Source organism: Phoca vitulina, unplaced genomic scaffold (assembly GCF_004348235.1).
Source record: "Phoca vitulina isolate PV1807 unplaced genomic scaffold, GSC_HSeal_1.0 scaffold48, whole genome shotgun sequence".
Lineage (NCBI taxonomy): Eukaryota > Metazoa > Chordata > Mammalia > Carnivora > Phocidae > Phoca > Phoca vitulina.
Window position 1 is genome coordinate 9,225,386 of NW_022589751.1, and position 13,134 is coordinate 9,238,519.

The 13,134-nt window shown below is 35.2% G+C and overlaps 1 protein-coding gene across 1 annotated transcript in view; it reads right to left on the reverse strand.

Annotated features, from left to right (window-relative positions):
- Nucleotides 1-13,134, reverse strand: part of TM9SF3 (transmembrane 9 superfamily member 3) — a 69,090-nt gene that overhangs the window by 11,197 nt on the left and 44,759 nt on the right. Inside the window, exons 10-12 of the mRNA XM_032432303.1 lie at nt 5,900-6,039; nt 3,032-3,100; nt 109-255 (exon numbers count right to left, since the gene is read on the reverse strand). Of these exons, the coding sequence (XP_032288194.1) occupies nt 109-255; nt 3,032-3,100; nt 5,900-6,039 (356 nt within the window). The remainder of the gene's footprint in view (nt 1-108; nt 256-3,031; nt 3,101-5,899; nt 6,040-13,134) is intronic.

Here is a 13,134-nt window from a genome sequence, read left to right on the forward strand (position 1 = left end):
TTAAGGAACAAAATTTCTATACAGATCTTTTACTTAATACACTTCAAATGGCATCTTCCTTGGCAATATGATAGTCCCCTGAGGTTCCTCCCCAGTGTAAGTACTTACCACCTATAATCCTCTGCATTTAGTAGAAAGTATGTGCACACAATGGTCACACAGACAGTCACAATGCACAGGATGACCAGCACCAGCATCATGAAGCCATAGACATAATAGATCTTATATGCCCAGAAAGATGTGAAGATGAAATACCTAAATAAAAGGCAATAAAGACAGAGTTTCTAGTCTTTATTCTTGAAGCTCACCCCGCTTTTGCTAAATCTCACATCTTAGTTCTCACTTTCGTCATACTTAAATCTCAATTATTTTCTTTCAAGTAACTTCCAACTCTCTTACCCTTTTTTATCTATTAAATCCTCCAAAAATCTCTCAAATATATTTTCTTGGATAATCTTTCAAGAACAGATTTTTTAGTAGGGCATTCATCTCTAAGCAAACTGAATAAATTAGAAGCTTAAAGGAGTAAAATGTGGCAAAGAAAAATGAAAATAGCTAAAAATTCGTATCTGTAAAATAAAGGCAATTCCTTCATTGTTTCATTTTTCTTCTAGATACAACACTATTCAAGCAATGTATAGTTTATAAAACATCCTAGTAAATTTTAAAAAGTAGGTTTGATAGAGTAATACTGTATAAAATTAGGAAAATAAAAATAATTAGAAAAAGAAAGCCCAAAGAAGCTTCCTGCTGTTTTGGAGAACAGTTAAGAGATGGCATTAACATTTTATACAAAGAACAAGACCCTCACTCTAATTCCATTCCCCAAGTCATCAGTAGAAAAGGGTCTTTTGGCCTCTCTTCTTGTTCTCTTCTGTTTAGCTCACTTATTGTCACTCATTCTTTCAACAGCTATTTAGAGGCCCTACCACATGTCAGAGAAGCGTGAGAACAGAACTGTGAAGATGACACAGTCTCTCCTCCACCCTGAAGGACTTACTGTAAAGAGGGGATCGCCAGTAAGGAGGCAGTCATGACGCTCCATGACATGTGCTTTATCAATGCACCTAAGAGGGGCATCTTACCGGTTTGGTTAGGTGGGGCTCTGGGGAGAAGGGGGTAGTGAGAAGAATCAAATAAGGCATGTGGGGGTAAGGGGAGCCAGAATAGGAACAGCAAAGGCAAAGCTTACAAATAAGGGAATTCACTGTATTTAGAAATGTTCTATGGCTAGAACTTCAAGTGAAGGGGTGAGAGCTAAGAGATGTGGATGGAGAAGCGAATGAGGCCAGATCCTACGTTATGAAGGTCCTTACTGGCTATGTTATGGGATTGGGACCTTACCTCAATGAAAATGAAGAAAAGTCTTTAGTAAAGAAGTGATGTGATCAGATTAACACCTTAAAATGATCACTGTGGCTACCGAGAGGAGAATGGGCTTGAGGGTGGTCAAAACAGAAGAGAACTTAAGGATACAGCAGAGAGGCTATCTAATGGAATGGAGTACTTGAGAAAGTAGGAAGAGATGTGATCCAGAAGGTACTGGGAACAGGGGTAGGGCAGAAAAATAGAGGTCAAGTCAGGGTGAGGATACAAAGCAGTATATAAGCCTAGAAGTACCAAGAGGTTCATGAACTGGCTTTATTAAACCACAAGCTAGAGTGACACACATTCCAGTCCCTCTATGGTACCAACTAATACCCACAGCACACTCACAGCTGGTAGGTGACCACCAGGGGTGGCCCAAATCTATGTCAATTGTGCTTGTTAGTGTAATTAGATATTGTAATTGAATATGATATACACCAATAAACATGACAGCAAAAAGGATGCATGATTTCTATGAACATTATGTTGAATGTTTTGTAGAAATTTATTAAGGTGAATCACTTAAAAAAAAAAACCAGTATGAAATTAGGTGTGGGTGAGACAGCTATGAAAGTCTGGGGGAGAAATGTATAAATCTAGAAGGATTCTGCACTTAGAATGCTTGAGACAGGTCTTAATGTTCTTGTTCCACTTTAAAAATGCTGGAAACACAGAAGATACATTATGAATGTCAAAGGGAAAATGATGGAAACATTGACTAGATATAAATCAAAGACTTTGGCTCTATATTTTAAAAAAATGAGTGAAAGATGTACCTTTAGTTTTTTAAGTTAAAATAAAATGTTATGTATGAATCTTTTTTTTTTTAATAATTCTCTTACATGAGCCAACTTTCAATTAACCAACTATCAGATCCAATCATGTCCGTTAAGGAGGTGTCCACTGTACGGGAGAGAATCAGCAGTCAGTGGGGCATCTGGAAATGTGTAAGGGAGTTCTGAGTAGTCACAATGACTGGCATTCTGTGGGCAAGAACCAGAGGTATACGACTGCAGTTCTTGAGAAAGTCCCATACAAAGAAGTGTCTTGATTAAAATGCCAGAGCATTCCCATCAAGGAACGCTGGACTACAAGCTGAGAAAAGAAAAACTCGTATTTTGCAGTGGTGACCAAGGATGCAGGTATGAAGCACAGTACCTGGGCACCAGGGGGCATACCTTCCACCCCCAAACATATTCACATTTCCCAGCACTCCTGTAAGCCTCTATGGAAGGAGACTGGGAATATATGTATCCGAAGATGTCAAGATCTAGACAGACTGGTAGGTAATGGTTTACCTAGTTGCCCAGACCCTCAGAAATACTTTAAAAATATAATAAAAACCAGTAATTCCTTCTATCATGCACGTGATCAAAGCTGGTCTAGTACTCCTTAGCATGCATTCTTTCATTTCTAAGATCTCCTGTTAGGTGAGAAGGGTCTAGAACATAATACAAAACATAAATTTCACCTGAATATTTGAGACCACAGCAGAAAACTGCTTTTAGGTAGATTATGTTAGATCCCTTTCTGGGAGTCATGAAATTAGCACACTAACTCTGTTAGATGCCTTCCCATCTGATGATTCTATACCTACTCTAACTCCTAAATTCTCTTATTACAATTATATCCCTCAAAACATAAATGCATTGCCACAACTTACATTTCAATAAAGATTGACCCAAAAGGTAAAATTCCTCCCAGGCAAACAATAACTGCAGGCTCCATGAACCTGGAAAATATTAAAATTAGCAATAAACATCTAGTATGATTTTCACATTATAATATATAAACCCAAATAGAAAGCAGATGCTTCGTACTTAAAGATAATCTAAGGGATAGAAACATACCAGTAAAAAGAAAAACAAAAATTCAAAGAGGTTACAATACAGAGGTAGGCCTTCAAATTAGCCATAGGTTATAGTCAACGTTCTTTCTGGCATAAGAGGCCAAGATAAGAATTCGGGGAATAGAAATTCTTGCTACCGACAGAACTCAGGAAAAACTCTTAAGTATTTGCTTCTGTTCTATATCTCTCAACAACTTCTAAAAACTTTACAGGCATTTATTTATAGAAAGCCATAGGAAAAGAAAAGTCTTGAGAGCCCTATCTGAAATAATGTTTCCCAAATTGTGGCTTTGCCATCTCTTTGTTCATGCTTTCCTTGGTTCACTAATTTCTTTTCCTGTGAATTATACAATCAAGGTATTATGAGTTCTGGGTTACCCTGGAGCCAAAGAGTGAATAAAAAAATAAAATTCAAACCTCAAAAAACATATACTGATGCAACTAGTAATTCTCCACCTGGAATGCCTTTTCTCGTCCTACTTCTCCCGCGAGCCCTGGCTCCAGTGTTCTCCCCGTAAAGTCCTTCCCAAGTCTCCCAGAAAGAGGTGGGTCTTTCCCCCAGGCCTGCACTGACTCTTGAATATAACTCTGTGGCAGCACTTACCACATCTGGAACTGTGCAATTACATACATAGCGTACCTCACTAGACTATAAACTATGGCAGGCAGAAGCTATTCATCTAGGTATTCCCAATGCCCAGCACAGTATCTGACACATAAAAGATACTAAACTACTATCTCTAGTATAAACAAACTAAGAATCTCTGGGATAAACAAACTAAAAAAACCAAGAAGAGGGGCGCGCCTGGGTGGCTCAATCGGTTAAGCATCCTACTCTTGGTTTCGGCTCAGATTATGATCTCAGGGTCGTGAGATCAAGCCCCAAGTCAGGCCCAATGCTGGGACTGCTTAAGATTCTCTCTCTCCCTCTTCCTCTGCTCATCCCCCCTCCACGTGCGTGCATATGCAGACACACACACACACACTCTCTCTAAAACAAAACAAAACAAAACTGAGAAGAAATTGGAGTTTGAAAGCTGGAAAAAAAAAAAAAAACCTTAAAAACCATTTAATCTAGTTATCTTTCCTCCTTTTATAGGAATCCAAGACCCATAGAGGTTAAAAATGATCTGCACAAGATAACACAATCAATCAGAGCCAGATCTAGTATTCAGATTTTAGATCCCATGTAACTATATATGGAAAATAAAGATACACATGAGCCTTCCTCCAACTAACTGTGACCCATGGTTTGTAAGGTCATGTGTTGTTCCTTCCTCCCCTTCACCAGCCCTAGTGACCTAGAGTCTATTCTTGATTTGAAAGAGAAAATGGACTTTAAAAAACAAAGTACACAAGATCTCACAATCACCAATCTAAGAGAAAAGGGAACATGGACAATCCTAAGACTAGAACAGATCACCCTCTTAATTTAAACTGTAAGTGCTGTTTTTACTCAGCCTCCATTTCTATAAATGACCTCCAAGTCTACAAAAGACCATATATGTAAGTATCTGAATATAAATTATGTCTATTAATAAGGTAAAATATCTAGGAACAGAGGCTTTTCAATATATATCCCTTATTATGAATATGTAGAGTCTAATGTATAGCTATTCTTATGAGATGGAGAATGTAATAAATGTATATATGGTAAGACTGTTCTATTTTTGTCCGCTAGTAAGAATTAGGAAAATGAAGTATGCAGAATAGCATAATTCGGACTAAAACATTTAATTTACAAATTTTAAAAGGCAATATATTTATACGAGTTCACAGTTTATTCAAATTTGAATTTACAAAACTTAGAAATATAACATATTAATGACATCCCATTTTATGTCTGGAATTTGAAAAAATACAAATTATCTCAAGTTAAAAAGAACTTTCAGTGATCAGTCAAATAAACTGTAAACTGTGTGTATACTGCTGCAATTAAAGAATCTCCTCGGCTGTTTAACAGAAATATTCATCATCCTTTGTCAAGATTAATCTTGAATTCTGGGAGGTCCTCAAGAACACATTTTGTGCATAAAATGTGACAGAATGGATTTGAGAGATTCTATACTATCCCAGAAGTGAAGACAAAGAATATTAAGTCAGTAAATTATTAACTGGTCTTAGTCCTAATTCAGCTCTCAACCGGTACGATGTATGTGGCTATAAATGTGTTATTATTTAGAATAATAAAATATCTGGAAAGGAAAATGAAATTATAAGCCAAGGGTTGTCAAACTTTCTCAGACAGTAAATAGTTGAGGTTTTGAAGGCGATACCGGCTCTATCTGTCGCGGTAGTGTGAAAGCAATCATCGGTAATATGTGAACGAACAGGCATAGGTATGTTCCAACAGAACGTCTCTTTCAAAAATAGGCAGCAGGTCAATTCTGTCCTGTATACAATAATAAAACTGTCCCACCCACCGAGATGCACTAATGTACTTATCAAAGCATTTAGTTTATCTGTAAATGGCACCAAGATTCATAAAGTGAAATAAGGATATAATTGATTACTACTCCTAACAATATAGGCTGGAGGCAAAAGTAAAAAGACAAATTCTTAAGTTCCAACTTAAGACATACTTATAAATACATGCCAATTCTGAAAGTTATATATATATAATAGCCTTAAGAATTTCTATATTGTGAGGAACAATGACATAAGATTTAGCATTCTCTTTACCATTTTTTCTCCGGTATGGGACGAGGCACAGCATTGACACGACAAGGAAAGTTGGGCTGACCTGACAGATTTCGGCCAAGTATTGTACCAACAAGATTTAGAGGAAGAATAACAAAAAAACAGATGCAACAAACGGCGACCTGTAAATTAAATTAAAATGTGTATGATTACTCAGAATAACATTAATAAAAATAAAGGGGACACTTAAAAATTTAAACACAATTTGACCACAAAATAAAATGTTTAAGTTCAATATAGGCTAAAATTGTATAAGATATACACTAATGAAAAGAGGCAAAGAATGTGTCTTAAAATATTAGAACTGAACTAAATACAAGTCGAACTGCTTCCCACCTCCTGCAGTTGCTCATGTTCCCCGTTCTCCCATGTGCTCTCTGCTGCATCCCTTTTTTCTCTCCTGATGTCACTTTCAGCTGTCATGCTTCTAACATATCCTTTATCTTTTCTCGTTATAACCAACTTATTTACTTCACTGTGTTTTATTGAGCTCAGGGAGCTTTGCATGTTATTTCCCTATTTTATAGATGAAGAAAATGAGACTTAAGAGAGGCTAAGTAACCTCCCATGCCCACACAGCTAGGAGGCAGCCAGACCAAAACCTAGGTCCTGATCTCCCTGTCTCAGACAGAGACCTGCTCTTTTCTATTCCATACTGCCTCAGGATTTTAACAACACAAGTGCATCTCTATTTACACACAGATGGGTCATTACTAAAACGGAAGGAGTATTTTTCTGCCCATCAGCAGTTCAAAGTCTAAAGTTATAGGGAAGACCATATAGAGATTCTAGAACCAAAGCGGTCAGTTAGGAAAATAATTATTTCTATGACTTTTTTCTTTATATAAATCTGGGTATTCAAGAACACACGCTCAAGCTCCTTTCCAGCCAGCATCTGGTTAAGACCACCACTTCACTCTGAACTCCTATAAAATGGGAGGACTGAATTGCCTCTAAGATCACTTTCAATTATACATATTAGGGTTCTAATAAAAAGTAAAAGTGAGAAAAGTTGAAAGAAAATTGTGAAGAAACTGAGAGAAATGAAGAGGCATGGGGTAGAAAATCCAGTTATTACATGAGAAGAAGAGTCTATTTTGAAGCAACATTAGTGAAACCACATCTTCATTATATCCTTGTGTGTGTGTTTGTGTGTTTTAAACAAGCCAAAGGTTACCATCTTTCTTCCAGATAAAACTTGTATAAACATATGAGAGCTAAGAGTGTCCTGGAATTCCATTTTAAAGATCAGGCTTAGGAACTCAAATTATTGGTATCTCAGTTTAGACCTATTAATAATACGAATTTATGTTCATATAACAAGAATATGTGAAACATGAAAATAAGCTGTTAAGATATATTAATCATCAGAAAATATTGCAAATTATACATTGTCTCATACATACCCGGGGGATGAATTCGGTCTCAATTTTTGCTGTTGACTGCTTTCTTAATTATTGAGATTTGCTATCATTAAGTATACAAGACCCCGTAAATAAATACATTGTAACAGAGACCTATGTATTCCCCTCTTAATTTACCAGAACTCTAATTTCAAATAAGAAATGAAGAAAAACTGAAGAAAATATTCCTATGAGGAATGACATGGTCTAGGAGGGTGGTTTTCAAATTGTTCCACAAACCCCTCAGGTCCTGCTGAAGAGCTTCAGGAATTCCACAAGCATTTAATCTGAATCTTCTTTTGAAAACAGTGTTTTTAAAAAATATTTTCAAGTGTGATAAAAAAAAAATACACAGATTCAAATGAGTTCTGTACCAAATATTAATACACTGAAGCTACCATACCCAGGTTAACTCATTTGCATACAGATCTGAGAATAGTTTCTCCTGTTAACAACTCTGTGTACAGAGTTGGACTTCTTGTAAATGTGTCATTGATCAGGAAGGTTCATGAGGCTACACTGGTCCTTTGTTCTCCCTTCCCTCCCACCGCTCCAATTTTGGCCTGCACACATTTGTTCACTCAACGTCGTACAAGCAAATGCACTACAGCATGTGTGTGACAGGCGAGTAAGTGGCAAGTGATGTGAGGGCATATATTGCCTGTGTGCTCATTCAAAGCATAACGATAATCAATGAAGGAAACTATAAAATGTCTCATCGAGCCATTATCAACTGTTTGGTATTTGTCTAATTTTTTCCCCTTTTGTCTGTTTTCTTATACATGATAAAAAAAAATGTGAGCAGTTTGTTAGAAACTGTTAGAGACTGAACTGTGAAACCAATTTCCTATTCTTTTATGTTCAAGTTCTGGATGAGTTTACTTGAAGAATTACTCTGAGATTGTAAGGCAAGCTGTTAAAAAAAAAAAAAAAAGTCACATGAACTAAATCATCCGTGATGTCGGGATTTTTCTCAAGACTGACATTCAACCAAATAAATTGGTTACTGAAGAAGATATAACTGAACTCTTATTTATACCCCTTTATATTAGATCTGTATTCATCACAACTTTATTGCTTCTCATTGAGAATGTTAAGATATTGAATTTGCAAAATTTATTTATACTAGAAGATTCATGCTTATATCTATTTTCTCTATTGAGCTTCCACAAAGTTTCATTTTAAAATGAAATTTAGCAGCTAAAAGTTAAAAAAAAAAACAAAAACAAAAAAACCATTAGTCTAATACACTGTGAAAACTCTGGAACTCAAACCAATATAGGGCCCTCCCCTAGCCTCCTAGCCACTGTTCCCGGACCAACAGCAAAAATAGGCAGTGGGGGGAGGAAAGACTTACTCCAGGGTGAGGGGCTCCACTATCTCCAATAAAAGCAAGTTAGAAACAAGTACTGCCTATCAGTACTTAATACCCCAAAGATGTACCAACTGGTCAGTTCTTCTCAATCTCAGTCACAAACCAAGAATTTGGCTAGTACTTATTCTAGCTCTGCTTCCAGACTGGCCTTTTATGAAATCCATGGTGTGAATGAAATGGAAAGGGAAAATGCATTCTGAGATGGGCTATTTTGGAATGCTAAAGAATATAAATTTTATTTATGGTGATAGACAAGTAATTGCTTTTAGGTAAAGTGATTCTCAGGAAATATACTTTCTTATCAGTCACTATGTTCATGCATTTCTTCAACACCTGCTCAGACTAGGCAATTTTTATTACTCATTTTCTACCTCATACATTTTATACCTTTAAATCTATACAAAAATTATGAGCTTCAGTTTAAGCATTTCAACAATAGGATCTACTAATCAGGGCATTGCCAACTCAAACACAAATGCCCATAAGAAGTCTATCTATTTTATGAGATCATTCTCAATATGCTAATAAGTAGCTTCTCCCTCTGCCTTTTTGGACTTCAGTACTCTAACAGAAGAAACACTGGATTTGAAGTTAAAAACATATCTGGTGAACCTAGCACCATCCTGATACCAAAACTAGGAAAAAAAGAAAACTACAGACCAGTATCTTTCATACATACATACAGATGCAAAACCCAGTAAATTTTAGCAAATGGAATCCAGCGACATATAAAATAGATAAATACATCATAACAAACTGAGGTTTATCAAAGGAATGAAAAATGCGTTTAAGATTCAAAAATCAATCAATATAAGTGACCATATTACCAGACTAAAAAATGAAAACCATGGATTATCTCAAAAGATGCAGAAAACGCCACTGCAAAATCCAACCTCCATTCAAAATGAAAAACTCTCAGCAAACTAGGAGCAGAAGGGCTTCATCAACTTGATGAAGGGCATCTTCAAAATAAATATAGGTAACACTTTACTTGATTGCATAAGACTGGATACTTTCCCTCTAACAGGGGGAACAAGACAAGAAAGTCGGCTCTCACTGCTTCTGCTCAACACTGCACTGGAGGTTCTGGCCAGTGCAATGTGGCAAGAAAAAGAAAGAAAAGATATACAGATTAGAAAGGTAGAAATGCAAGTATCTTTATTCACAGATAACATGATAATCTATGTAAAAAATCTTTAGGATTCTACAAAAAAAGAAAATAAGAGAACTAATAAGTGACTTTTGCAACATTGCAGGATGCAAAGCCAATACACAAAAATCAATTGTTTTTTAATACACTATCAACAAACAATCCAAATTTGAAATTTTAAAAATACCATTTACGAATAGCATAAAAGATAGAAAATACTTAGGGGTAAACTCAATAAAAGATGTACAAAATTTAAATGCTAAAATCTACAAAATGTTGCAGAGAAAAATTACAGATACCTAAATAAGTCAAGAGCTATACTGTGTTCTATAATTAAAAGACTCAATATTGTTAGATGTCAATTCTTTCCAAATTGATCTATAGATTCAATACAATCAAAATCTCAGCAGGTTTTTTTGTAGAAACTGACAAGTTCATTCTAAACTTTATATGGCAATGCAAAGAACCGAAAAATACCAAAACAACGTTGAAAAAGAACTGATTTCAAAACTTATTGTAAAGCCACAGTAATCAAGACAGTGTGACACTGGCATAAAAACATGACAAATTAATGAAAGAGAACACAAAGTCCAAAAATAGATCCACATTAAATGATCAGTTGATGATCAACAAAAATGCTAAGGCAATTCAGTGGGGAAAACATAACTTTTTCAACAAATGGTGTTGGAACAACTAAACAGCCATAAGCAAAAACAAAATAAAACCCTGACCCTTAACTCATACAATAAACAAAATTAACCAAAAATGAACATTGATCTTAAATGGATGATATTTAAGAGCCCAAACTATAAAATTTCTAGAAGAAAACACAGGAGAAAAGCTTACTGATCTCTGCTTTGGCAAAAGGACAGAAAAGCACAAACTTTATAAGGAAAAAAAATCAATAAATTAAACTTAATTGCTTTTGCTCTTCAAAAGATACTCTTAAGAGAATGAAAAGACAAGCCACAAAATGAAAGAATATACTTCCAAAATAAGTATAGGACAAAGGACTAGTATCTACAATACACAAAGAACTCTTCCACTCAACAAAGATAACAACCTACAAATAAGAGGCCAAAGATTAGAACATGCATTAAAAAAATATAGGGATGGCAAATAAGCACACAAAAATATCTCCAACATGATTAGTTATTAGGGAAATGCAAATTAAAACCACAATGAGACACCAGTATGTATCCATTAGAATGGCTAAAATTAAAAAGACTGACCACATCAAGTGCTGGAGATGATGTGGAGCAACTGGAACTCTTATACAATAATAGTGGGAATGTAAAATGACAAAACCACTGTGGAAAAGTTTACTGGTTTCTTCTTTATCTTTTTTTTTTTAACTATAGCTGACATACAATGTTATACTTTAGCAGTTTCTGGAAATATTAGAATATCATATGACTCAGTCATTCCACTGTAGTTATTTCTCCAAGACAATCAAATATATATCCAACACAAAGACTTCTATATGAATACTCATAACAGCTTGTTTGTAATAGCCAAAAACTGGAAATAACCCATTTCTGGGTAAATGGGTAAACAACTGTGGTATACCCATGGAATATATGGAGTATTACTGAGCAATACAGAGAAACAAGCTATTAATACATGCAACATCAATAAATCTTAAAGTAATTTTCTGAGTGGAAAAGGACAAAAAAGAACATACTGTGCGATTCTATTTAGGTGAAATTGTAGGTAACACAAACTAATCTATGATGACAGAGAGCAGATTGGTGGTTACCTGAGAAGGAGGGAGGGTAGGAAGAAGGAGGATAAAAGGGGTGAATTACAAAGGTACACATCGAAACTTCTGGACTTCATAAATACATTCTTTTTTTGATTGTGGTGATGGTTTCCCAAACATGTACATATATCAAAACTCATTATACTTTAAATACACACAATTTATCATATATTAATTACACCTCATTACGGCTATAAAAATATACAGACCAAAAGAAGACATAAAACATTCTACATTCACCACTCTCAGAATAAAGCTAAAATTTCTCTTGGCAGAAAAGAAGGAAATAAATAAAGAAATAAAAACAAATCATTACTGCCAGCAGCACCACACCAAACAAAATGTGATTTGAGTCAATTACCCTGCAAGAGTGCTGGGTTTCTGCTCCTGTAAAACAGGGATAATGTATATCACTAGCTCCGCCTACCTCTTTGGGTTCTTCTGAAACCAGGTAAGATAAGGGGTATGAAAGAGCTTTGTAAACTACAAAATGCTACACAAATGTCTCTGTCCTTATTATAATTCATCTTGTCAAATTTGGCACATCATTTCAGTCAGGTGAGATTGTTTAAGATGCTGTCTTCATCATTCCATATTACTAATTTCCTCCCCAATCTCACATCCTTTTTCAATTTAATCATCAAATCACTATGCCTTTATACAAATCATTAACAATTATTTGAATTGGCTAAAGTCAAGATCTACTGAGAGAGAGTATGTGATATATTATCAGTAATATCATCCCAATTCTTTAATTCTGTAATTATTTAATTATACATCTACCTGACTGTACTATTCCACCTACATTTCTCTACCCTGTCCAATAAGATAAATACTTTACATTCCTTTATTCTTCTTGTCTACTAAAACCTACCAAAAAGGGGAAATGAAGCTGTTCTGGCATTTTTGTTTTAATAAATCCATAATAGCTCCTAATGTTCATTATTTCTGTGATTTAAAAAATAAATTTTAATAACATTCTAAAATCTTGTCAAGTTCACCACATTTTCTAAGTAGAATCCACTTTCTTCCTTTCCCTTCTGGAAAAGTAAATCTGCTTATGTCCAGTTTTACAATGCTTCTGTTCCCTTACACAGTTATTCAAACCTAACTTACCAGCATGATCTCTCAGTATGTCTAAAAGGTTACTTACGTAAGCAGCAAACTTAACAGCTAAGGTGGCCAGGTACTCCTGTACCATCAATCCTCTTACCTATTTTAGGCTTTACTTCCCCCTTATCAGGGATTATTTTCCTCTTGTTTTTTCTTGTTTTAAAGGTTATTTTATTTAATGAATAAAAAGAGAAAGGATGGGGTAGAGCCATTCTTCTTTCAGCCTATGGTCTTGCTATGAAAATATCCTTACAAATTCTTTCTTGCCTTAGCATTTGTCAAAAGTTCAGGTTGGCTAATAGAGTTTTTCTAACACTATTTTTATAGACCTTTATTATTCTTTTACATTTAGGTATACTGTATTCTTCTCACAACTTTTGAGAGATCATAAAATAGTACCTGTCCCTTAATCTT